The 27,711-nt window shown below is 38.0% G+C and overlaps 2 protein-coding genes across 5 annotated transcripts; one reads left to right on the plus strand and one right to left on the minus strand.

Annotated features, from left to right (window-relative positions):
- The first annotated feature begins 274 nt into the window (after nucleotides 1-274).
- Nucleotides 275-8,630, plus strand: LOC122656281 (aminopeptidase M1-like). Of its 4 annotated transcripts, none has more exons than XM_043850765.1 (19): nucleotides 275-514; nucleotides 610-755; nucleotides 837-939; nucleotides 1,633-1,819; nucleotides 1,899-1,992; nucleotides 2,206-2,359; nucleotides 2,593-2,697; nucleotides 2,795-2,911; nucleotides 4,084-4,197; nucleotides 5,106-5,288; nucleotides 5,425-5,746; nucleotides 5,832-5,953; nucleotides 6,041-6,132; nucleotides 6,580-6,757; nucleotides 6,847-6,964; nucleotides 7,048-7,112; nucleotides 7,206-7,283; nucleotides 8,045-8,122; nucleotides 8,310-8,630. In XM_043850765.1, exons 1-19 carry the CDS (start codon nucleotides 290-292, stop codon nucleotides 8,490-8,492), a joined length of 2,664 nt encoding a protein of 887 aa, XP_043706700.1. In that variant the 5' UTR covers nucleotides 275-289; the 3' UTR covers nucleotides 8,493-8,630. The 4 variants fall into 4 exon arrangements, with proteins under 4 accessions (XP_043706700.1, XP_043706699.1, XP_043706701.1 ...); XM_043850764.1 differs by having other exon boundaries at nucleotides 6,847-6,961; nucleotides 7,045-7,112; XM_043850766.1 differs by having other exon boundaries at nucleotides 6,583-6,757; nucleotides 6,847-6,961; nucleotides 7,045-7,112.
- Nucleotides 8,631-13,841: 5,211 nt separating this feature from the next.
- On the minus strand, nucleotides 13,842-15,797 carry LOC122655049 (histone-lysine N-methyltransferase SETD1A-like). The gene has a single exon (XM_043849296.1). The coding sequence runs from the start codon at nucleotides 15,795-15,797 to the stop codon at nucleotides 13,842-13,844; it is 1,956 nt and encodes a 651-aa protein (XP_043705231.1).
- Between the last annotated feature and the right edge of the window lie 11,914 nt (nucleotides 15,798-27,711).

Consider the following 27,711-nt stretch of genomic DNA (forward strand, 5'->3'; position numbering starts at 1 on the left):
AACTACACAATTTACGTAATATACAATACTATCAACGGTCAAAACAGAGTTTCTCGTCTTCTCATGGTGACTCAGGCCCTACTCTGTCGGTCACCGAGTTCATTGAAAGTAAAGGAATAAAGACAACGAAGAAGATTCCAAGCCAAACGAACTGTCCAAAGCTGAAAGCGACTGGGAGCGGATAAGTCGTCACTACCTCAGTCTCCCCTTTGATAAAATATCTCTGCATTCACTCACCCTCAGCAATGTTAAAATGTGTTTGTGAATTGTAAGTACAAGCGGGAGGGAGATGGATCACAAAATGATGTATGAACAGCTCAAAGGTCAGGTCAAGCTACCAAATTTTGCAATTCCAAAACGGTACGATCTCAAGTTGAAGCCTGATCTATCGGCATGCACATTTGCCGGTTCCGTCGAAATCAATCTGGATATCGTTCAAGAGACACAGTTCCTCGTCTTGAATGCGCTTGAACTTGTCATCAACGAAGTATACTTCAGGGATTCTCATCAACGGGTATTTTATAAGCTGTAGCTTTGAAAATTCATTCCATCTTCAATCATACAGAGTACTTAGGAACTACTCTCCACTCCCTTATTTATTTTTTGCAGGAATACCGACCTTCAGATGTTACCGTAGACAATGAAGACGAGATACTTGTGTTGGCCTTTGCTGATGTTCTTCCCTTGGGAGAGGGGATTTTAGGGGTTAATTTTTCAGGAATCCTTAATGATCACTTGATAGGATTTTACAGGAGGTGCTCTGCTCTTTTCTATTTCTTCTGGATTTTCTTTGTTAAATCTTGTTTGATGTAAATGACGACCTTGGATTCTAACAGCACCTTTGTGGTTGGGGGAGAGAAGAAAAACATGGCTGTTACACAATTCGAAGCGGCAGATGCGAGACGGTGTTTCCCGTGCTGGGATGAACCTGCTCTCAAGGTATACTTTACTGATATTATCTATGATCATATGTGGTTATAGAGGCAATTTAGAGCTTGTTAACAGTATGGATGAAACTGACAGTATAAAGGACAGTATCAGAACCCATCCATACAGGGAAAGGATTTCAAAAGATGATAAAGTCAAGGCAATCAAAGGCGACATCCATCTAACCCCCATCCCACCCCAACCCCAACCCCTGCGCCCCCAAAAAAAAAAAAAACCTTTTGTTGTATGCGGTTTTGTGACTGCAAAATGTTAGTTGCAGTCAATCAATGAAAACAATTCATTTGCTGATATTCTCTGCTCATGTTGATCTTCGACTTCAAAGTACTTTTAGGTGGTACAAATTTGATTGTTGTTGACGATCCCTACTATGTTTTACCAATTGTTCTGGTGTCCTGCTTGTGGTCAGTAATTCCCTGTGCACACACATTGTCTATACAGATTTCAAAATTCAAAAAGCTTTATATAAACATGTATTTAAAAAATGTAGGTACTCATGTATTTCAAATTACATTGTACGTCTATGGTTTTGTGGGCCATAGTTTTCTTTAATTAACCTACATGCTAAATGACTTCCAGATTAAAAGAAATCAGCTTATTATTACAACAATTATGTAATTGTGTTGGATTGCCATGAGATTGATTATCATTTTCCTTTTTCTGCTTGTGCAATATCACTTCCTACAGGCTACTTTCAAGATAACAATGGAAGTACCATCTGAGTTTACAGCATTGTCCAACATGCCAGTTATTGATGAAAAGCTTAATGGACACTTGAAGACAGTTTCTTTTGATGAAACGCCAACTATGTCAACATACTTGGTAGCTTTTGTAGTCGGCTTGTTTGATTATGTTGAAGATATAACAAGCGATGGTTTGCATTTGAACATATAACTGCTCTTTGAGGAATAAAAATATTAAGTTACACTCATTTGATTTTCTGGTTGTTCTAGGAATTAAGGTCCGTGCATATTGCCCAGTTGGTGAGAGTGAGAAAGGGAAGTTAGCTTTAGATATTGCTGTAAGGGTGCTTGATCTATATAAGAAGTATGTTTTTTTCTTCTTAATATTTTTCTTTTATTCGTTCTTGTTCTATGATACCATGAATCGGAAACCCCCCTGTGCAGTTTCAGCAATCTTTACACACTGACAATGCTATTAATAGCATTCTTTATTTATTAGTATGGATATCTAATCTTTTAGCTAGCTATGGTTTTGACATTTTCTCTTGTCGTGCTAACTTGATATGGGGTTCTGCAGATTTTTTTCAATGCCATATACACTTCCTAAACTGGATATGGTTGCAATCCCTGATTTTTGTTTTGGGGCTATGGAGAATTATGGTTTGATTACATTTCGTGAAAATGAACTGCTCCATGATGAATTGCAGTCTGCTGCAGTTAACAAACAGCGGGTATTGTTCCATATCTGGATGTGCATGAACTCTTGCTTGATTTGTTAGATGTTGTCTATGACAAATAAGTCCTTTCGTCTAATAAAAAAACAGCTATCCTTCAAATTTCCCTCATTTTCTTTTTAATTTATGTATTTTTCTTTGGTTCGTTAAATTGCTTCCAACATGTACTATTTAATAGTGACATTTGAAATTCCTTTAGTCCATACTGACAATAAATTTAATACTTCAAGCTTGCAATTGTCGTAGCACATGAAGTGGCTCATCAGTGGTTTGGCAATTTAGTAACAATGGAATGGTGGACTCATTTATGGCTGAATGAGGGATTTGCAACTTGGGTACCTCCAGCTTCCAACTTTGGTATTTGACCGGCACTGTATCAGCAATCCATGATGGAATTGATTTTTTTTTTCTTTTATCAATTTGCACTTTCAGGTGAGCTATTTAGCCACTGACTGCTTATATCCTGAGTGGAAGATCTGGAATCAATTTCTTCAACTAACAGTTGGTGGTCTACAGCTGGATGCACTGGAAGAATCACACCCAATTGAGGTTAATCTTCTTAATTATAACTAATTTTGATGGGATCTATGGATGTAATAAACCCATTTAATATTTAACGTAATAACCCATTATGTGGCCATGGTTGTGAACTTAACTTCAAAGGCTTGGAGGAATATATCTTGAGGATCATTAAGAGGCAAGGGTCAGGGAGAAGGCCCAAGAACCTTAGCACGCAGCATTATAGAAACAAAGTTCTGCTTTTAACACTTATGCATTCTTAAAGGGCGTATCCAGTCCACGAGGCTCCCACCACTGTGGGGTCTGCAGAGGGTCATAATGTATGCAGCCTTGCCCCTGCTTTGTGGAGAGGCTGTTTCCCGACTCAAACCTGTGACCACTAAGTTGCAATGGAGCAACCTTACCGTTGCACCGAGGTCTGCCCTCAACTGAGGTCATATTTGGCCTTTCCATTGTTCTTTGAAGACCTTGAATTGCCCCATAATACAATTAGGGGTTTGTTGTTTGGTCTTCATTGCATGTGGCCAAACTATCTCGAATGACTTCACTCATCTTGTCGCCAAAGTTCATTTACTATGTTTTACCTATTTAGGGCTTTCAATCCCTTTTGGTGCCCTATTCGTCATCAAGTATTTCTCTTAATATCTACCTAGAAGTTTGGTAGGCTATGCCCTGAAGTTAACTCTTTCCCCTTTTCTTAATTTTTTTGGGTGGAGGGCATTTATTTGTGATCTTTGATGGAGTCAAAATCACACTTTCTCATTTTGTTATGTACTACTGTCCAAGTATTAGTTATATTTCTAAGAGCATAATTGAAATTAAATCCAATTCGATTTGCCTTAGTCTATACCTAAAATATCTGTTGTGCTCTTCCAATTGGTTCAAGGTAAGCAGCTGAAGCAACTGCTGGGGGTAATGAAAATGTAGATTTTCATTATGGTTCATGCCTGTCATAATTTCTTTCTAAATTTCTTATGTTTTCTATTTAGAGATTTAATTATTTACTGTAGATGAGAGCACGGTGTCTTGAATTCTTAGTATCTAAATATCTGCCCCATACACAAAGTAACAAACTCATTGCTAGTTCTAATATTTCTTTTGAGATGATATTTATGGTGGATCCACATGATGCAAGTCTGGTTCCTACCTTTTCTGTTTAAGTGATCTTTCCATGTTTAATTTAGGAGATACATATGTTACAGGTAGAGGTCCTACATGCTCGTTCAATAAATGAAGTTGCCGACGCAATAAGCTATAAAAAAGGATCTGCTGTTGTCCGAATGCTGCAAGATTATCTTGGGGATGATATATTCCAGGTGGAATCTCAACGCTCTTCAACTATTATTAAAATTCCAATCATTACAACCCTTTTATGGCTTTCATTTGTCGAACATATGATAGCATACTCTATTGCTACTAATACTAGCATGGAGTTAGAATCCTTTTAACTTCAGTAATGCATGACCAGGAATTGTAAGCCACTACAAAATCCATGTCCTACTTCGACTAGGAGATGGTAACACACCCAATGACATAAAAGAGGAATAGGATAATAGAATTCAAGTTTAAATATAAATAACAAGGAATTCTCAGAAGAGATTGATATTTGACAGTGCATCAGAATTTCCAGGAAAATCAGAATTGAACTCAAGGGAGCAGATCAATTTCTATCAAACCAGGAATCCAATGATTACAAAACTCAGGTCAAGTCTTCTAGGTTCAGACTTGTCTTGTGGTTCAGGATTAATGGATTTCTCTGCCTGTTTATAAGGGGTGTCATTGTCCAAGTTCAGATTCTGCTCACAAATCGATGCAAAAAATAGAAGAGCTTAGACCAGCAGAATATGGGGTTTAAAATAAAAATAAACAGATATATAATGAAGGAAATGTAATTGCGCAATCAGAGATTAAGTAGCTGAATAAGAATTTGAATGAAAACTGAAATTTCAGAACAATACCTGCATTGACTTGCAGGAAACCCAAATCAGGCTTAACAGAGCTGAAAGATATCCAATACAAATCCAATCCTACTACGAGTACTAGAAAATATCAAATAGAATAGAAACCCACGGTTTAGCTGATTTACGTTGACAAGCTAGCCAATTTTGGCCCATGGTTAGGATTTTCCTTCGATGCCATGTCACATGTTCCAACTTAATCTATGATCCTTTTCATAAACCATTTTGTGTTCTGACTTAACATATTATTCTTTTTCCTGAAACAGAGATCTTTAGCTGCGTATATAAAGAAATATGCATGGAAAAATGCTAAGACAGAAGATCTATGGGATGTTCTTTCTGAGGTATCTGGAATCCAAGTGCGTAAATTGATGGATACATGGACAAAGCAAATGGGATATCCAGTCCTATATGTAAAATCCAAAAATCAAATTATAGAGTTTGAACAGGTAATTCATATTGACTAAGAAACGGAGATGCATTTATCTGGGTTTTCTTATTAAGTTCATTTATAGCTCTCACAATCTCAGAAGATTGAAATCCTGTGAATCAGCTGAAACATGATGGTTCTCTTTGGATTTGCAGTCACAATTTCTTTCATCCGGTTCACATGGGCAGAAAGACTGGATTGTTCCAGTTACACTATGTATTGGTTCTTACAAACGTCGCAAGAACTTGTTGATAGAAACTAAATCTGGGAATTTGGACATTTCTAGTCTTTGTTGTTCTTCTGATGGCAGTGCTAGAACTTATGAGTTAAATCAAGAGAAATGGGATGATGAACAGCTATGGGTAAAACTTAATGTTGGACAGACTGGCTTTTATAGGGTGAAGTATGATGATGTCCTTGCAGCTCGACTAATGAAAGCCATAGAGGCTAATCTTTTGTCCTCAACAGATAGATTTGGTGAGTAACGTACTAACCATGTACATACCCTTGTCAATTTTTTATAGCAAGAGATAGATCTGACCTCATGCTGTTCTCATTTTAGGCATTTTGGATGATTCATATGCTCTTTTCGAGGCTTCTGATCTGTCACTATCATCTTTGCTTTCCATGATGAATGTATACAGAAAAGAGATTGATTATGTTGCTTTATCAAGGCTAATTGATGTAATATCTCTTCCATGTCCTGTTGAGAAATTCATAACATTCACAAAAAGAAAAACATGACCTTTTCTTTTTCTTTCCTTCCAACAGATAAGTTATAACATTGTGAAGATCTCAAGCGAGGCCATCCCATATTCATTGAATGAGTTGAAACAATTTTTCAAAAATTTACTCTCTGCAAAGTAAGCATCCATTTGCCTGTTCTATTAGCAGTTTGTTTACTAATCTATTTTCATGTAAATTTTTTTAATCATCCTTGTAATTTTTTTTTGTATTCAAGATCTCAAAATTGTTCTCACTATTTCTAATGATAGTGAATAATAAAAATCTCTCTCTCTCTCTTATCCTCACATACATGTTCTTAAGTTTGTTTGTATATGGACAACTGAAGCTCTGAGCTCCTACCTTCTGATACTAATTATCAGCATTTGTAACTTTTATAAGGAAGTGCTTAGAATTCATTGAAATTCTAGTAAAATATGATTGGAATTTTAGAGTCTATTCATTATTCAGGTTAAAGCTTGTTTGCACTGATAGTGTATTCTTTGCAATTCAGTAGTGTGTACCATAACAAAAAATTCTTCAGGTCATTTACTCATATTTGATTTGTCTATTGCTCTTACATCTAGTAAATTGGGCTGGGAAACTATATCTGGTGAGAGCCACTTGAATGTTCTGCTGCGGGGGGAGCTCTTGACCGCATTGGTAGTCTTCGGCCATAGTGCGACTCAAAAGGAAGCACTCAGGCGTTTCCATATATTCTTGGGTGATAGGAACACCCCACTTCTTCCTGCTGACCTGAGAAGGGTACTACTGACTTTTTATTTCCAGATCACGCCTTCATATTCCTCTTATTATCTTCCTTACTGATATGTGAAACTTAAAATGTTCATTAGGTTGCATATGTTGCTGTAATGCAAATTGTTAGTGCAAAAAGTAGAACTGGGTTTGAATCTCTTCTAAATGTATATAGAGAGGCTGATGCAGTTCAAGAGAAGGCACGAGTCCTACGTAAGTGATATACATGTGTAACATCATGTTATAGGAATCCTCAGTTGTTTGTAATGAAAACTTTAAACTTCTATGTTTTGTAGGCTCACTGGCTTCTTGTCCAGACTCAGATATTGTTCTAGAAGTTCTGAACTTTTTGCTGTCTGATGAGGTAGTACACTTCACCGATCAGATCTTGTTCACTAACGGGCTTGAGAGTCTGGTCGTTGTTCTGATTTCAGATTTCCTATCAATATAATTTCAGGTTAGAGATCAAGATATTATATACGGACTTTCCGGAATAAGCTCAGAAGGCCGTGAAATAGCATGGAGATGGTTAAAGGTAGCTTTTTCTCAGGCTATTATCCAAAATCATAAGTAAACCTTAGCGTAGAGGGCGGACCTCGGCGTAACGGTAAGGTTGCTCCATTGTGACCTTGTGGTCCCGGGTTCGAGTCGCGAAACAGCCTCTCCATAAAGCGGGGGTAAGGCTGCGTACATTATGACCCTCCCCAGACCCCGCAGTGGCAGGAGCTTCGTGCAGTGGGTACGCCCTTTTTATAGAGTTAATTGTATGTGACTTGCACTGAATGGATTTTCTTCTCCATTTTGCACTGATTAGCCTACCAACCAACATGTTCTGTATATCTTTATCGCACCTCAATAGCATAAAATTGCTTTGAAGCTCCGAAATTTGTCTATCCTTTGTAAATTATTCTTGCATATGAAGTTTTAAACTATCACTAAGGGCGGGAGGAGGAGGAGGGGGAGGGGGAGGGGGAGAGGGGGAAGAAAAAGAAATATCTATAGCAATCCAGTAGCATCTAATGTAACAAATATTGCAGTGGTTAATAATGTTGTCCATAAACACTAATTATATCGTTCATTCAAACATTGTATAGATTTACTATGCTAAGTCCACTTAAGAAATTTGTAGTAGTACAATAGGAACTTTCTTTTCCCTGTTTAACCATCTATTCCCATTGCCTGAAACTTAAAATTTTCTTGTCTATTGCCATTGAGTTCTGAATACAGGAACGCTTTCTTCTCTCCCTCTCTTTGTCTCTCTCCCCACCCCTCCACTTTTTTTTTGAATGAATGCAGGATAATTGGGACCTCATTGCAGACAGATGGGGCTCTGGGGGCCTACTCACCCAATTCATACGAGAGATTGTAACACCTGTAAGTTTTGAAACTTTATTTTGGAAATCAATAAAATATGTCAATAATATTCTCTAGTTTTAGATTATGATGTGAGGGTTGCATAGCAACAAATTGTTCATGTCTTTGTTTATGATACCTGTTGGGTTCTATTGAAATGAACCATATAATATATGGCTGACTCAGAGGTATTTATTTTATTTGGCAGTTTTGTAGCTGGGAGAAGGCTGACGAAATAGAAGCATTTTTTGCAACCCGTGTCACTCATGGAATTGCCAGGACTTTGAAGCAAAGTATAGAACAGGTCCGGATCAAGGCCAGGTTGGTTCAAAATGTACAGCATGAGCAATCAGTTGACAAGCTGATCAGACAGTTGGCATTCAAGGAATAGTTGTTACAACTGTAGAAGCAAGGCTCTTGAATTTATTTGAGTCCCCAACTCTGGCAACTTCCTCTTGTTATTCACTATTACCGGTTCAAAACATACTTTGCAATAATCTTTCACTATGTAATACTTGAATTTAAGGGTGTGAGAAATTTAGCTAGATATTTTTTTTATTGCTGACTTAATCTTGTTGAAATGCTCTTAGATTTCTACAGTAGTATACTTCTGAAACCTATAATGTTGGTGTTAACACACCTATGTTTCCAAACCATGTGCTTGGAAGGATACAGAATGGCCCATAAGACAGACTAACAATCTCTAATTGAAAATATGGATTAGACAATCTCTAATTTGATCCAAAGACTGAGAGCCCAAAGAAACTGTTCTTGGAAAGCATTCCAATTCCTATTAAGGAAAAGTCTGTGGATGGGTTTTAGGCAATGGAAGGAACTATAACAGATGAACTGATAATTGGATCATACCTTCTTCATTTGTTCACAGTCATGCACAGGGATATATGCAGCTGGTTAAATTGATGGTAATCATAATATCATTATTCGACAACCTTGTACTTCTCAGTGACCTGAATGATAAAGAACCCAGCCTCTCCCTGGTCGTGTATATAGGCTATGTCATAGGCTGTCTATAGTACGCTATTTCTGCTTTTCTAGTCTAGTTTCCACTGGATTCGACGGAGGACAAGGAATCACAAGTACATCTAAAGGGAGCTTAAGCCATTCTGTTCCTCTTCTCCCCTTTTCTGGTTCTTTTTCTTTCACCTAAATTAGTGGAGAGCTACTAGTACTCCCTTTCTATAGATGAGGGGGTGTGTTTGAAAGGTTTTAAAGATGAGGGGGTTTACATGAAATCAGGTCATAGTTGAGGGGGTGTCCCTATATTTTCCCCCTTTTTTTTTTTTTTTTTTTAAATGTCTTTGTAGCATTATTATAGAGAAAAAGGCGGGCACATGACCGTTGTGGTGTACACGATTCTCATGGTCTCATTTATATCTCCTCATTTAATTACGTGAGTCTTTTGTATACGAATTGACATCCACTGTGGCTCCTCTTTTGCTCCCTGCTATTGCCTAAGCATGTATGATGTCAATAGAAATGAGAAGCACATCGATCGCTTTCCCTTGTGACAGATTACTAAGCAATGAAATTTTCTATTTTAATTTAGTTATCAGAGTACACAAACACATGCGCGCACAGACACACAAACACACACACACACATTCATTTGATAGCTTATTCCTGCTAGTTGTAAGATTTAATTGTGGATGGACATTACTATTTGCAGTTTCTTCCTTCAATGCTTTTTCAATGTTTTTGTCTATTCGTTGTATTGGGTTGGGAATCTAAGGAAGGTCAGAGCCATTTTGATGCAATATTGAGAGGGGAAGGTTTTGACTGCACTTGCTCTATTTGGATATGATGCAACACAAAAGAAAGGCATTCTCAGATGATAAAAATACTCTGCTCCTCGCTCCTGATATAGGTTGACGATAAACTCTCATCTTTCATTAAGCTGCTGTATCGTTCTTATTGGGTTGTTTTACTCATTTCTTGTTAGTACATTATTTTGCAGGCAGCATATGTTTCTGTGATGCAGAATGTCAACACATCGAATAGATCTGGCTATGAATTTTTTCTAAGAGTCTATGAGAGACTGATCTTATCCAGAAGAAAGGGAACATTCTAAGGAATTTCAGTTCATATTGGGTAGTAATTCAGATTATTTAGTCTTTCCCATCTTGTGATGATCTTTTTCCATGTGTCTTGTTGGTTCTCTTGCATAGTTACAGATTATGGTATTGTTCTAGAAGTGCTGAACTTTCTGTTGTCCTTTGAGGTATTGTGGTTTATTTTACTATGGTTTCATCTTTCAAAGTTTTTGCCTGAGTAATAACAACATGAATTTCTTTGATCTTCTAAAACTCAACAGGTAAGAAATCAAGATGCTATTTTTGGACTTGCAGTAAGGAGGGGGTTGAAACAGCATGGCAATGGCTTAACTTACATATTTGGGAACATTTCACTTTCTATGTTGACTTTACCCACAAGATCGACGGTAACTCATGAACATGATTACCCATTAGTAGATGAAGCCTAGAGAATTTTTGTTGTTGTTGTATTGTTTCAGATTGAGACCTTATCTATGATCTAACCATCTCTTTTTTCTTTTTTGGCAATGAAGTAGTTGTAAAAATAGTTACAAAATTGTTGTCTAACAATCTCTTGTGATTGAAATGTAGGATTAATTGTGAGGACTTTGAAGCAAACCCTTGAGAGCTAACCTCTGAATAAGACCAGTGCGGGTATGGAATTGTTGTATTTGGCCATTTGGGGAATACTAGATGATGAGGAAGTGAAGAATTATCCACAGGGCTTCATTCAATGACAAAAAACAAAAAAAACAAAAAAAAGTAAATGTTGGATTGTGAAGTTGGTATTTCTAATGTGAGGTTGAGGCTTTTTTGGTTTTTTTTCCTGCTTTGACTCCCTCAGACACTGCAATAAAGGTGGGAAGGCCTGTTGGGCTTGTTTTGTTATGCCCTATCCCAAAGTTAAACTGAATGAGAGCCTCACTGCCTGAGTTATGGCCTAAGATTAATCCAAATTTGAGTTATGAAATCTCACTTGTTGAGATCCATGCAGTGTCAAGTCAAGTCAAGTCTTAACTCTTAAGTCTTTACAACTCTGCCAGACTTTTTTTTTTTATTTTTTTTGTAATTTTTATGAAAGTGTAATCACACAAACCACACACCAATCCGAAAAGGTTAACCAACTCTGCCAGACTTTGATACGAATCGCTTGTGACCAATCTTGATTCTTCCCAAATAGGATCAGTCTCTTGTACAGCTTTTCTAGGGTTCTGTCTGTTCCAGGCTGATTTCGGCAATTTACATTCCAACCTATTCCGATATGATTCAAATTGAAAATCCCTATCTGGGTTGCAATTTGGTACCGATATGATTCTAACTATGCTGATATTTCTTGCTTCCGAAGAAAAGGAATAGTGGTATTATGGGATGCAATTTGCAAACTGTTTGGTGCTTTTTCGTTTGAGCATCAGATGGTATATGCCTATAATTCCAGTTGAAAATTAGACCAAAAAAAAGGCATTTAGTGGAAGATTTAAAGAGACTGTGTCAACTGAATTATTTAAAAGTCACTAGTCATCATTTTATTTTAAAGAATTGCCATTCTTTCACACTTTCCAAATACGCATGTGAATGGAAGAAAATATGTTAAATTAAGATGGAATAAAAATAAGATTACAAATTATTTGACACCTTATTGGATGTCAATAAGAAAATCCCAAAATTTTTTAAGAAGAAAATCCCACATTTAAATGAGGTAAATGGTCCTATAGAATCAAGTTTCTTTTGTTTTGAGAATTTAAATAAGGGTTTTGAAAATAATTTGAAAATGACTTACTATTATGTCAGTATCAAGAGTTGTCATTGTTTTATACATTTTTTTCAAATACACATGTGAAATAACAAGATATTTTCCCATTTGAAAGAATAATTTTTTATGAGTAATCACAAAAATCACACAACAATCTCAAAAGGTTATTGTTGAAAGAAGATTTACTGTTATATATAAAAGCACAAAAAATTAAGGTTACAACAAGATTTTTATTATATGGTGACTATCTAAATGACTCTTCTATAGCTCTATGCAATGATTTAAATCATGGTGTTGGTCCCTATTGTTATTGATATTGATACCAATATGAATCAATTGACACATGTAATATCGGATGGTTGTGCCCTTATTTATTGAAAAAAAAGCAATTTCTTGGATAATTTTGGCCTCACTGCAAACTGATGTACCGCTATTATATCGATATCAGTATTGGTTGATATGATCGAAATGATACTAATACCTCGAACCATGCTTCTATAGGTGTGTTTAGAACGTGTAACCTTCTTTTGATTGCCTCTTGTTTTATTTTGTTTCCAACATTGCTTTAGGTCAGGTTCAGAAAAAGGTTCTCAAAAAAATGGAGAAAGTTTTTCTCCATCACGCTAGAACATTCACCACACCATCTTAGGGTTCACATGCCTCTATGTATGTCCTCCAAAATACCCACCCGATAGCCTAGCGTGCATCTGAAACTACCGCGGTGATGAATGAGAATCCATTCACCATGACAGAAGGAAAACTTGATCCCATAATAATTTGAAAGTTTATTATGTCATTATCAAAAGCTGTCGAAGTCTTGCACATCTTTCTAGTACATAGGATTCTCTCACTTTGAGAAAAAAAATTATCATACTTCAAAGGCAAAAAAGTAAGATTGCAACACATGAGACCTTAAAACAGATTGCAAGGGAAATAAAAGAAAGAAAGGTAAAATTAAATCAAAAGCTAAAATGATTTTTTTTTTTCGATATTACATAAGATGAATGAAATGACTCCAAAACACTTAAACATGGTTATTAAATTCTATTATAATTATTATAATTATTTTAAATTTAAAAATAAAGATTCCACTTGATAAATTTAATTAATAATTTATTAAGTGTTTAAGGTAGGTACACAATCACAATTATAAAAATTTATATATTTTTTTCAAATTAGTTCCACTCCTCTCTTATGAAGCCAAATCATTTAGGAAGAAGCCTGAGCATGAAATTTCTCTTTCCGGGTCTTCTTCCTCTTCAATTGATTGAAAAATTAAACTCTTCAGATTTTCTTTTTTCTTCTCTGGAGTCTGGTCACTAGAACCAGAACTCTACGATTGTGTTTGGTGTATATTCTTAGGATGTTTCTAGGTCTATAATTAAGAGTAAAATTTATTATTTTGGATAATCCTTTCCAAGAAGGATCCAACTCCTCTCTAGGGAGCCCAACGTCTAGGGGGCATCCAAGGGCTGGGTGTGCCGCACACATCTCGGTGTGCGCCCAGTCAGCTATCTGAATATGTGCGACACAGCCCAACAGCTGGATGTCCTCCGACACTACCTGGGCATTGGGGCTCCTAAGAGGAGCTCAATCCTTCCAAGAATGCATACCAAACACAGCCTAAATCTAATCAATGACTTAAAATTACTGTTACAAAATCTGTTCACATTTATAGACCACATAATCATACCTCCCACAAGCCACCAACAATGTTGATTTTCAAATTCCATTCAATATACCTTCTTACCTAAGGAGCACACACAATCTTATTAAAAAATATGAAAAAATTACCCCAGCCCACGGACTCTAACGAAATACCAATATTTCTGTGTCTATGTACTTCTATTCTCACAAGCAAACAAATTTCTGTATCTCTCATAAAAAAAATTATAGGGAAAATGAAAAACCCACAAACAAATAAAAAAAAAATCCCTTATTAATTTTTCCCATATGACTTGGGCCTGGAGGCCCTGGAGGACCCTGGGCCCTGGGCTGCTTGTTTCTCTTTGATGGAATTAATCTTCTCAAGCCGTAGCCCGTCCCGGAATCTGGCAATGAAGCTGTCAGCCTTAGTGTCAACGTCTGGACTAAGACAGAACACTGCTCCACTCCCATCTCCACCGTCCATTATCTCCGCCGCAGCAGCTATCATGGTGGTGGTGGTGGTGGTTGTCGCTGATGTAGAAGTAGATGACACACACCCAGACACAGATTCAGGTTCCTTTGTTGGTGAATCAACTGGAGAGCTGCTGCGTGAGCTGAGGTTCCTTCGAATCCTAACGAAATCCCCACGAACTACGAATTTCAAATCCGGCATTCGAAATGGCGGAGGTGGTGGCATTGGAATCAATGGAGACTGTCCTCCACTGTTCAAGTTCTCTTCTCCCTCGTACAACATACTACTCGTCTTCGTCGGCAATGGAGGTCGCTTGCCGCTGGCCGCAGAGCATGTCTTTCTCTGTCGGGGAGGATCTGATGAGGGTTCTTCTGGTGGTGCTGATGGTGCCTTGGATTTCCGTTTAATTGAGCGTGAAGACGAGGCAGGTTGTGGAGGAGGCGGAGGCGGTGGAGGTGGTGATGGATTTAACTGTGAAAGTGAAAGTGAGTGGATTCTCTTGCTCTTGCTAGTTTTCTTGTAAGAGAATAGATTGTAAAATACCGAAGCAGGAGGTGGTGGTGGTGGCGGCGGCGGTGGCGGCGGCGGTGATGGCGGGGGAGGTCCTATATACGAACCTCCTGAATGCAAAAAAGAGGAAGGAGACGGATGGGTTGTGCTATCCTCATCATCCTTGCACTTCTGCTTCTTCTTTTTCTTCCTGTATTGATACAGTGAAGCCAGAGTGTTGGCTATATCCTTCGCTCCACTCCCTCTCTTATCACTTCTCCCGCTCTTCTGCTCCGACCGATGATGCGACGTTAGTCTTGGCGGCGGAGGTGGGGGCGGCGGAGGTGGCGATGGAGGCGGCAAGGGTCGGCTTCTATTGATCTCCGACGCTACTTCTTTCGGATTTTCTGTCTTTTCCTTACGTTCGACGGTATGGAACGTTTGGCTCCTTTTATGCTTAATTGCCGGTGGTGGAGAGGGCGGCGGCGGAGGCTGTGGTGGTGGCGGTGGCGGTGCCGCTGGTGGCTGTGGTGGAGTGAGAGATGGAGATGGAGGTGTTGGCGATGCAGGGGTTGAAGTCTCCGTAGGACGAACCACAAAAGTATCCACTGGTATACTCCTGATCTCCGAATGCTCAGTCTCGGTGTAGCGTCCCAAGCGACGGCGAACATTTTCCGACGCCGCCCGATAAGTATTCAAATCGATGACATTGTCGTCAAAGAAGCGCCATCTGTCTTTGTCGCCGGAATCCCATGAGAACTCTTGCCTGAGATCCGGGTAGGAGCTGTAGTTTCTCCTCAAACGAACCGCGTTCGGTGAAATCGAATCGTTCGAATCGGAAGTAGTAGTCCCAACAGAGCCGTAGATCCTCGGATCCGAGGAATATTCGAACCATTGACGTCTCGGAGTTGTTGATTGAAGAGGGTTCTTTGAGAATGCTTCTGAGGTGTGAGCAGCGACGCCATTAGCTTCACCCGTGCTGGAGGAAGAGGAAGAGGAGCTATCATCGTTTCTCCTATTGAGAAACCCACAAGCAATAGCGAAAAGAACAAGCAAGAGATTGACTGAATCCCAATTCCTCTTCACCGAATTGGGTCTGAAACTCTGAGAAGGAAAGGAAATGAGCGAAGGAATTACAAAAAATAAGAGGAGTGCAACAATGGGGAGCATCACAATCAACAGAGCAGGATTGAGGAGGAGAGACGATGAACGGCGATGGCGGTGATGATGTAGAGTGTTGTTGGTTTGTAACCAAAAGGGTGTCGTTGGATCATCCTCTTCTTCCATAATCTGTTTGTGCTTTTCGAATTCTCTGGTTTGACCTTCTCTCTCTTCTGAGCTTTTAGTGAGATACAGAACAGAATATGGATAGAGTGGAGCGGAGGACAAATGAGCTTTTTCAGGCGCCTTTCCTTCTGCTTTGCTCTTCAGATTTTGTGTGTTCTTTTTTTGCAAGGGAAAGGCAAAAGTTTTCTGCTTACTTTATACTACTCGAGGCTTGACTCTTGAGTCTTGAGTGGGTGGAGTCGCCTATCCGGATCGAATCGTCCGATCTGACTCGTCTCATTTTTCACAAAAATTAAAGTTAAGGTATTAAAACACCGATTTCGGGCTGATCTAAGAGTGTCAATTTAGAATCAAAACTAAAAACTAAAAACTCAAACCAAAATTGACCATTTAAAACGAACCGAATCAAATCGAAAATATTTCATTTGGTTTGGTTTCGATTTTATACTGAAAAACATTTGTTTGAATTGAATCAAATCAAAAGAAGTGTGATCCATTAATCGAACCAAATTTAACCTATACCATATTTAACCCTACAATCACGTGTCTTTGTTGAATGTTTTTGTGAAATTATCTATTATGTTTTTATTGTTATTGTTGTTGTTGTTGTTGAGTTATTTAAAAAAGAGATGAAAGATATCAAACGTGACCCATTAAGCCATTATGTGATTGCATTGTCAGGAGGTTTAATTTCTTTACCAACTTTATTTGTTTCAATAAGTTATTTCTACTTAAATCGAATTTGAACTGAATTATATACTTTATACAAACCAAACGTAATCTGATAAAAAAAACTGATAACAATCAAGTAAAATAAGTAAGATTTGAGAGACTAGTATGATGGACAACAAACAAAAATAAAACAAAACTCACTGTTGGTGGTATTTGTCTTGGAGAGTACTTGAACTTGAATAAAAACTTTAATGTTGTACTTCGCTCCAAATGAACATGACAGCGAAGGTGGGACTAAGTCATGCCACTAGTCACTATCCTTAAGATTGTATTTACCTTCTATGGTGCAAGAAGTTCTTGTGAATCAATCTCCAAAATGAAACAACCCCTTAGGCAGGTGAGCTGCACTCACTTTCTGGGTCACGTTGGGGTATTTTCAGCTATGCTCGATCAACCAACAAAACAAAAAAGATAAATCTCAAAATCGAAGGAGAAACAAAGAGATATGAGAGAGAGAGAGAGAGAGAGAGATCATTGGAAGAAACAGGGTAAATCCCAGATAGCGTAGGGCAAAAAAATAATAGGAAAAAAGAATGATGCTTAATTGTATGGTAACTGCACCAGATATAGAAGTGTGTAAATTTATCACCTTGCTCACTATGAAATTGAAAAACCCATTCACGTCAATGCCATTGCACGTGATCTCATTAGCCGTGGCGCTTTGGCTTGTCTCGTATGCAATCCAGACCAACCACCCTGATCTATGGAAGGGTTCCATTAATATAGTTTTCATTTCTATATATTAATCTCTCATTTTTTTTCTTCTATTTCCAATGTGGGACTAAAGTTCCCACATAAAGGTAACTTTTAATAAAAAGAAACTTCAAAACAAAACAACCTTGTGGAAGGAAATACCAAAGAGAAGGATAAGCTATTTTGAAACTCTAATTTTAAATTCATTTTACAACAAAAACCGAACCCAAAAAAAAAAACCAAATCGATTTGGTTAGATTTTGGTTTTGAGGTGATAAAGGGATTCAGTTTTGATTAGTGCATATTAAACCGAAATCAAATCAAATGGCACCCTTAGTCCAGTTGGATCGGAATCATAGGGACCGATCTGGAATCCGATTCTATGTTTTTGAATCGGATGGAAATCTATAGAAATCCCACCGATCCTATTCCAATTTTTTAAGATCCTAGGCTAGGGCCTAGGAGTGTGGTGGCTGGCAATCATTGCGGGAGAGTGATGAGAGACTCCCTTTAATCAATTATTATCTTAACACGAAAAACACGTCTTTGAAGTCTCAAGTCTCAAGTCATGCTTTGTTGAGACAAATATTAAAAAGCAAGTGGCTCTTTTATTGGTTATTCACTTATGCTACTTACGCTTACGTACATGCCTTTTTATGTACAAAAAGAAAAGCAACAAAGTAAATTCACAAATTAATATTTGTATGTAAATCCCTCACACTTTTAAACTCAAATATGAACATTGATTCCTTTCAATTCAATGATTCAGTGGTCCATCAGACCATCACTCTCCATGGGGTACCATTTATATTATATAAGAAAAGAAAAATCTGGTGGGTCCCATCTAATTCTTGCCCCCAACAAATTAGATAGGGTTGGTGGTACTGGTGTGTAATGAAAAACCTTTAGCACCTTCCATTGCTCATTCCTTATTATTGTATAGACCAGGGATATTATCGGTCTATGGCCATGTCTCAATCTATCGGTATCGTCTCTGTTGATATCGATTCGGATCAGGCCGAATTGATTTATGTTTTCTTAAAAAGCTTATTTTTTTTAAAAACATTTTTACCCTTGTCTGTACCGATCCATCAATACAAGATTGGTAAAAAATAAGTATCGATTTCCATCGATATGAATCGATCGATCCGACTGATTCGATACCGACTCCTCAAACCATGGTCCCAATCAAGGTTGTATCTGGATTGGGTTTAGTCTATTTTAATCTGATTTTATTCTAGATTGATCAAAATTGATTGGAATCGAGTAGATCTCGCCTGAATCTTAGAAACTGGTATGAATCGCAAGGTTATGAAAATCGGAATCAGAGATCGAATTAGTCATTGCTGATTTCGATTGAAGTCAGTTAGAATCGGTCTTAGAAACCCTAAAGTCGGCACTTCATATCTGAAAATCCAGTGATCCGGTGAGAAAACCCTAGAATCGACTGAATCGAAAAGTCTAGAATCAAGATTGCCCACGGCTGATTTCAATCCAAATCGATCGATTCAACCAATCTTACATCAAAATTGCAGGAATCAGGATCAGGCTCAACAAATTCGATCAATTCAATTCCAATTTTTAAATCCATAGTCCTAATATGCTTTGTTTTTTTGGAGGGGGGAGGGGTGTGTGGTACTGTGGTATGAATACAAGCTGTTGCCTTTCTTATTTGGCATCAAGACATATACAGGTAATGTCTATCGCTGTACTACCATCCATATGCATGAGAGAGAGAGAGAGAGAGAGAGAGAGAGAGAGCCTTATGCGGTGAGAGTTCATCTCTAAGTTTATTAAGAATATAGTCAATATAAAACATGATTTTTATGGATATTTTTTCAAACTGAATTAGAAATTGAAGATTTGTTCGTAAGGTATTGATTGCTTAACCGCATCAGATAATGATTAATACTGAAATATTATTTAGGGCTGATGTTCTCTTTGTCGCAGCGCAGCTTGCGCCCAGACACATGGACCTACCATTCAGGGGGGCAAGGTGGTCATTTTGCCTACCCCATGTCTGGCCGGGCGCAACCTATGCCCCAGACACAGAGAACATTTGGCCTATTATTTAACAGGACATAAATTTGAGGAGACAGATTTTAGGAATCAGTATCAGTATCGACCATATTCATACCTATACCTGACCGATACAGTGTGAATATAGTTTCTTAATGGGAAAAATGATGTTTTGATCTAAAATCGGGTTTTGCTGTTTCAATATGGACAACAAACAATACTATATGTCTAGTGGGATTGAGTTCCTTTCCAAGGAGCCCAGCATGCCCAAGGAGCATCCAATCGTCGGGTTGTGCCTCATACATCCCTAGACGTGCACTGAGATGTGTGAGGCATAGCCCAACCCTTGGATGCCTCCTGGGCCCTCCCTGGGCACTGAGCTCCCTAGAGAGGAGCCGGATCCTGCCTAGTACCTAAATTCGTTGTGTGGATCTCACAATCAATCAAGTACCTAACAGTCTTAATACAAGCATTTGCTCTCTTCCATACGTACCTCTCATCTCATCAATGGACTAACTTGGATTTTGGAGGTAATTGAAGTTTACCGTTAAGTGTTCCTTAAATTGATTTTGCCAATCCAGGGCGTGCTCTTAACAACATCAAAGTCACAGTATTATTATGTATTAGTTTAATTACTTGATCTGCCCCTTTGTCCCAGGGTGAGTTTCCATCTCTTGTGGCCCCCTTGAACATTGAACCTTGCCAAAAAAAAACAGAATTTTCAATTTTTAAGATTAAATGCTTGTGGTCTCAACTCAAGTGACGAGATACTTAATTAAAAGAATGAAATTGGATGATATTATGACAATACTAGGTAGTATAGATATTATTATGGGAGAAGTTGAACCTTGAACCTTGCAAAAAAAAAAAAAAAAAAAAAAGAATTTTCAATTCTTAAGATTAAATGCTTGTGGGCTGAAGTCGGAGTGACGAAATACTTAATTAAAAGAATGAAATTGGATGATATTATGGCAATAATAGTATAAATATTGTTATGGGAGAAGTTGATTGTTGAAATATAATTGATACGGCAGAAGCACAAGCAAGTCATTGATTTAGCTCAGGTAATACTCTACTGACTTCTCTTGAATGCACTCATACTATTTTGGAGATCAACTAGCTGCATTTTTCGATTTGAGGCCTTGAAAGGTTGGCTAGGGATATATCATATTAAGATATGGTATATATGCTTCGCATATACATATTAAGATATGTGTGTGTGTGTGTATATATATATATATATATATATATATATATATATATATATATATATATATATATATATATATATATATTCTTTTGTTTCTTTAGGCCACCAAGTGTGAAGAGAATCTCCCACACTACATCGATGGCGGTGTGAGGAACATATATATATCTACATGGGACTCACATGGTCAAGTAAGATATTATATATATTTTTTGGGAAACAGTTTTTTGTACGGGAGTGTGGCCTACGCTAGCACTCCCATGAGTCTATCTCTCTCCTCCCCATGTGAAAAGACACCTCTGCCCCTTTGTTTTAAAGAGGAGAGAGATAGACACATGGGAGTGCTGGCGTAGGCCACTCTCACGGACAGAAAACTGCTTCCCTATTTTTTAATAAGGGAGAGAGTTTTCAGCCACTGGTGTGAGGGGAATCTCCCATGCTACATCAATGGCGAGGTGAGAAACATACTTATTATGTACATGAAACCCACATGGTCAAGTAAGAGAAATAATAATAATAATAATAACCCATTGTGAGAAGGTGTACAAACTTTTATTATCCCATATAATAAAGAAGGTTTTTCGGCCTGGTTTTGTCGGCGCCATGGTTCGGGTACAATCTTACGCCATGTGGCAGATTGGATATGTATATTCTATGAACCTTTACTCACTTATTAAGATTCATCCCAAACAAAGTTCTCCATGTAGTTAGCAAACTAAATCATTGAAAAGTTAGAACTAAACCGAGTGTATTTTAAACCGTAGTGAATAAGATTCCATTCATTGAGTTGCTTTAGACGCACACGAGATGTCGAGAGAACATTTTGGGGAAAATATTAAAACCCTATAGAAATTTGTGGATCCTAGGATGATGTGGTGAACATTCATATGCCGTGGAGAAAAACTTTCTCCGTTGTCAAAATACCAGTAAATGAATATACATATACATGAGAATGCATTGCATGTTAATGTATTAGAGATAAATGATTGCATTTAGATTTTTAACGAGATATATCTAGATTTGCCATTTCACTCCGGCCGGCATTTGCATGGGGTGGGATTAGGTATACCGACCAAAGAACCCTTACATAGTCTGTTGATTAAGGAAATTTTTTCCATTTAATAAAAAATGGGAAAAAAAAATCAAAAGGTCTCACGAGTATATAAATTATAAGGGAAAAATATCTCAACTTGGTGGTGTTTCCTACACCCTCTCACAGGGCACCGTGACATGACGTCTTTGTCCCCTGGGTAGATACCCAAGTGTGCTCATCCATTGGTCTAGACGCTTGTGTAGAGACCATGCGACCAACTAAAGAATTAAAATTATTTATTTTAATTTAGAAAAGAAGAATTTAATTAAAATTAAATATATATTCATATATTATCTAAAGGAATGCTGCTCAACAGTACCCCTTGTGCCCTCTCACATGGAACAGTGAAATCACCACCCTACCTCTCCCTTGAGATATATATGCATGCAAGTTCTCATTGATAGTTGTGCTCGCATAGTACCCATGCAGCCTGACAGCAAACCTTTTCTCATTATTTAATTTTAAAAAAATGAACTTAATTACTTAACTCGATAGGTGAGACTTAAGTGGGAAAAAGAGAGGGAGGATGGATAAGGTCATGGGGGTTGGATTTGGATCCTCTGTAGTGTGACACAGTGTGTAGCGCACCATTCGATGACCCTGTGTGCTCGGGCTCCCAGCCCAACACGGCAGGTCATGGGGGTTGGATTTGGATCCTCTGTAGCGTGACACAGTGTGTAGTGACCCATTTGATGACCTTGTGTGTTCGGGCACCCAGTCCAACACATGGGCAGGGTGTTGGGTTGGTGCCCAAGCACACAGGGCTGTTGGATGTGCGCTGTTAGGGGTTAGGGTTTAAGCACAAGGTTGCTTAAAACATTACACCATGAGTATCTAGTTTGAAATACCCTGCCTCCAGCTAGTATTTATAGAAAAACTAGGATTTAGATCAGATGGACTAATTACTAGACTACCCCTCACAATCTGAGTATTAATACAAATTGGATTATATTAAAACATATGAAAAGATATTATATAAATACCCTTACATGCACTGCACACTTTGTCTCACTATAAAAGAGCCCATCGCATGGGGGTTGGTTGGTTTTATTTTGGGTACACGTATTAGTATCAAAAGAAAGGAAATATGAAAGGAGAAGGGCCGGCCGTTGCTGTTCCACATGGACTTAATGAACCATCAAACTTCTGTTTCTTCTCTATCCTATCGTTTTCTGATCAGGGAGAAAAACAAAAGGGAGAAAAAGTCAAAGGGTTTGTTAATCAAAAGCGACAACTCGTTACCAACATGGTTAAGGAGGGAGACAGCCAAATTAAATTAAATTAAATTAGTTCAAATTAAGTGTAAAAAAACAACAATGAAGAAGAAAAAAAATGTTTAGCTGTTTCCTAATCCATTCCCTCTAAATTCTTAAACCCCTCTCCATCAGTCCATCCTTTAAGAATCTTCCTTTAACTGCTATAATTATTTGCCAGACTGGTTCTCCTGCATTTGGAGTTTGGAGATACGATCTTTAGGAAAAAAAAACAAATACATTTATTAATCATTATTGGGTAGACTTAGGATGTATGAGTAGTTTCAATTCCTTTTAATTTCATGGGAAGTTGGGAACACGGTTATAGGACATTATTTGTTCCGAGAGTGTGGCCTATGTCGGCACTCCCATGGGTCTATCTCTCTCCTCTCCATTTGAAAAGATACTTTTGTTTCCTTGTTTTGAGGAGGAGAGAGACAGATACATGAGAGTCCTGGCATAGGCCACACTCCCATGCAAGAAAATACTTTCCAAGTATTAAATATGGGAAAAAATTTCCAATGGTGCCGGTGTGAAATGAAATCTGCATGAACGTCAATCATGGTAAGGAGAATAATATCACCCACATGAAAAATAATAATAATAAAAAAAAACCCTATAAGTGAGAGGAATAGTATTGTAGCACCGAAGGAAACTTTTTTCATTAAATTATAGGGTCAAATACACATACCCCTAAAATGGACACAATATTCCTCATGTACCCCTAAGGTTCTGACAATTCCACACGCACTCCTTGAAAATTCTACGTACACTCTCTATTTTTAAACCTAAAGTCATTTAAGTCTTTTGTATCTTGTTGTTTCTTTTCTATTCAAGGGAGATTAACAACGTGACTGACTCCTTGGCTCGGAGGGCTTTGTCGTTAACATGCACGACTGAATGGCCCATATCCTCTCCATGGTTGCGTGAATTGTGTTTCTCATTGCAGGCATGAGTTTTGCATGTCTTCCTTTAATAAAGACTTGTTTACCAGAAAAACCTAAAGCCATTTAAGTCCATGCTGTTAATTTCATGCGTTAAATGCTAATTTTTTTTTTTATTGATCAAACTACCCTTTCTTCTAACCGCTCTTCAAAGTTGAAAAGACCTTAGGGCTCTTTCTCCCTTTCTCCCTTTCCCTTTCTCCCGTTGCATACCTACTTGGAGAGAGAAACGAAAACCTTGGGAGAATAGTGCAGAGCACCCGCTGCTCCGACGAGGCGCCTACCTCCCTGCTCCGGCGGAATTTGGTACTTGCTTGCAACTTACTGAGGGCGCTGTTGAGAGCTCCAACGGGCGTTGCTCGACCATCAAGAGTAGCAGTGGGCATGGAGACCTGTCTATTATCATTCAATACAATAATCAGATTTGTATCAAGGTATCCTGCGTTGTGCATTGCCTCATACGCTTTTCCTGCTATCATGGCTCCATCTCCAATCACAGAGATAACATGGTTATTCTTCTGTAGAAGATCTCTCGCAACGCCATTCCTAATAGCACATAAATTTATTTACAGAGACCCAGATTAGTTGTGGAGACTTGAGAGATCAAAATTTATAAAATCCTACTAAGAATTGAGAATCTAATGTGTGATTCAGTCACATTAATTAAGAGAGAATAAGAAAAAGTTGGGAATTAGAATTGTGTGACAAGACCAGCAGAGATACTTGTGGAGCTATGTCCTGCACCAAAAGCATCATAAACGCTCTCATCCCTTTTAGGAAAACCTGCAAGTCTTGAAGTCTGTCTAATCGTATGCATTCTTGACCTTCTCCCCGTCAAAGTCTTATGCGGGTACGCCTGAAAATTTATTGCTCACAGTTCAACCACCAGTTCTCAAACATATACAAATAATTTTTCAGCTTTCATAATTTTTTTTTAACAAAAAAAAAGGAAGAGGAAAATCAAACCCTTTCTTTCAAACATTTCTAATGAAATTATAATTGAAAATCAAAGTTCTTCACCTGATGGCCAACGTCCCAAATGATTTTATCTTATGGGGTATCAAAAACATGGCGAAGAGCCAACAGTTAACTCCACCACTCCCAAGTTTGAACTGAGATGCCCACCCGTCTTTGATCCTAAAAGAAACGGTAAAATTCCCTTAACCCATGAACAAAGGAGAAAACTCATGAACTAAATGTTAGGGTTTAGGGTATAAGCACAAGATTGCTTAAAGCATTACACCCTGAGTATCTAGTTTGGAATACCTAGGCTGCTGCCTCCAGCTAGTATTTATAGGAAACTAGGGTTTAGGTCATATGCGCTAATTACTAGATTGCCCCTCACAGCCTGAATATTAATACACATAGGATTATATTAGAACATATGAAGGGATATTACATAAATACCCTTACACTAAAAACACAAGATTGTAAACCCAGTTACCTCTAATAAGTTGAAGTTCGGAGAAGATGAAGGGAGTGTCGCTGAGCTCCAACTAGGGTTGAGGGAGTGTTCGATCGTGAAAGGGAAAGGGAGAAAGGGCGATTTGGGTATTTTGCTTTTTCAACTTCTATCGATTTTGTTTTTTAACTTAAAGGCATTTTGGTAATTAAGCCCTAGAAAGAATATAATTGTACATTACCTTCTGTTAGTATTTAACGCCTGAAATTAATGGCATGGACTTAAATGGCTTTAGGCTGAAAAGTTATGTTGATTTTCCAAAGGGTTCATATGGAATTATCAAAATTTAAAGGTGCATGAGGAATATTGTGTCCATTTTAGGGGGTATGTGTATTTAACCCTAAATTATATTAGCCATTAATTTTGACATGTCAAGTTGAATAGGTTTTTCTTTAGGTAGCGCACCAGTTTAATGGTGGAGATCAGTGAGTTAAGTGTTACTATTCACCATTGGTCAGTGATGGTTGTTAGCCAACAACTGCTGAGCGTAGTTGGTTAAGGTGCTACTCGTCGAAGCAGCGATCGTAAATGTATCTCGGATTCGAGACTCCCTTCCTCCCTCCCTTCATTGTCTATTTTTCTCTCTCCTATAATTGTAGTTAAAGTCTCATTGGACAATTAGGTAAGTTAAGGTGGAAAAAAAAAGAAAAAAGAGACGGTTGTTGCATTATACCAGGAGGAAGGGGGAGAGAGACGCCAGACCAGAACCCATAATAAGGCATTGGTTTAAGCACTTTAGGGTGTAAAGGTGACAGGTTAGAGGAAGATGGGCCATATTAGATCCGGTAATCCACTATGAGACAAATATTCTACAATATGTAATTAGAACATGGGAAGCAGCTATTCGTGTGTTATCATCAAATCAAAGAAATGTAAATAAAAGAAAAGAAGAAATCTAGCGCTTAAATATTGGGATTGTGTTTATCAAATTACCTATTTACTGTTTTGTTTAATAGATGACACAAAATTGTTTATAAAACTACCCAATACAGGTTCTTCCCTCAACCATGTAGGTTTCTTGTGAGCTTTACCCTTGACTACACTCCACTCCACCTACTCGCAGGTAAGGTTACATACATTATGACCCTCCCATACTGGCAGTGGAGGGAGCCTTGTTCATTGGGTACGCTTTTTAACATTGTTTTTAAGAAACAAAAATAATATTAATCTAATGAATTGCTATCTAAAATTTTCAAACATCAACAACGGCTACTCTCTCCTCCTGAGCAAGAATCCATGTATCATCTTGGCTGTTTAATTTTGTTAATTTTTTTCTTAATTCGATTATTCTCTGGGATTCGGGTTGGCCCTAAGAATTTTATTAAAATCCAAATCAATCAATAAGGGGGGACATACCCGCCTTACCCCAACCCGGATTGAGAACAATCTCTCTCCCACACTCAAAAGAGGATCTCACTCCCCCAAAACCCCAAAATACAACTAATGCTTTCTCAAAACTGGAATACCAGTTACATCCTCGCGCAAAATCTACCTGAGTTCCAAAGAAAGCTCAAAATCAGAATAGAATAAAGTATTAGTTGCCGAGTCGCATGCATAATTTGCCAACTAATCCGCCGCCCTGTGATGCACCTTCTTTGAAAGTAAAAGAGATCATCGGGTGAAGCGTATCTATCAAAACTTGAATTTCGTGGAATCAATACCAGCCTTTCCATAGATTGCACCCTTTCGTGGAAGTACAATGTACAACCGTGATAGAGTCCGAGTTCACATGAAAAGCCGAGAGCCCCATTTCAACGTAAATTTTGAGACCATCCCTCAAAACTCTAAACTCTGCCATGGAATTGGTACAATCCCCATAAAAGTTAGCGAAAGCAGCCAAAATGCGATCATCATTATCTCTAATAATGCCCCCTCCTCCCCCTATCCCAGGATTCCCCTTGCACGTCCCCATCCACATTGAGATTGATCACTGCATTGAAGGGTAATTTTGTTTAAACTTCAATACAGGAAATGTACAAGCTACACCTTCCCTTTTCAAAGTAGAAAATCCATATCTGTATGTCTTCCCTGTAGGATTTCCATTAGGTGGACTAACATAGTCCAATATTTGGTTTTCAAAACTGGTTTAAAGGTGTTGATTAAGGGTGGAGTGAGCTTGATCCAATACTTGTAAGTGATCATTAGTATAGTATTAGATCATATTAAGCACACCTTAATGGTATGAAAATCCGATTTTATGTGTGGACCTAAGGCATTAATCCTTTAATGGAAAATGATGCACTAATTTGTGTTATAGGGTTGGTTCATACCCTCACTCATATAAAGAGCTCATACTGGCCCATTAGAGAAAAGGGTAGACAAGGCTAATAAGGAGGAGCTGTGAAGGAAACAAAAGCAAAGGGGAACTACACAACCTCAAACATGGATGCAGGTGTATCTCCCAACCTGTTTGATTATTGTTCATGGCATACCCATTGGTCCCATGATTGAGCTTCCGCATCAAGTTTAATCCATCACTCCCAATATGGTTTGAGGAAGTGTAATGAATTG

Source organism: Telopea speciosissima, chromosome 3 (assembly GCF_018873765.1).
Source record: "Telopea speciosissima isolate NSW1024214 ecotype Mountain lineage chromosome 3, Tspe_v1, whole genome shotgun sequence".
Lineage (NCBI taxonomy): Eukaryota > Viridiplantae > Streptophyta > Magnoliopsida > Proteales > Proteaceae > Telopea > Telopea speciosissima.

What these genes read in the sequence shown, in the direction of transcription:
- LOC122655049 (XM_043849296.1), bottom strand. Translation starts at nt 15,797, where the DNA reads ATGGAAGAAGAGGATGATCCAACGACACCCTTTTGGTTACAAACCAAC.
- LOC122656281 (XM_043850765.1), top strand. Translation starts at nt 290, where the DNA reads ATGGATCACAAAATGATGTATGAACAGCTCAAAGGTCAGGTCAAGCTA. An exon ending in TGAAGATATAACAAGCGATG is followed by an intron (nt 1,820 to 1,898) that starts GTTTGCATTTGA and finishes TGGTTGTTCTAG; the next exon opens with GAATTAAGGTCCGTGCATAT. An exon ending in TTCCTGCTGACCTGAGAAGG is followed by an intron (nt 6,758 to 6,846) that starts GTACTACTGACT and finishes AATGTTCATTAG; the next exon opens with GTTGCATATGTTGCTGTAAT.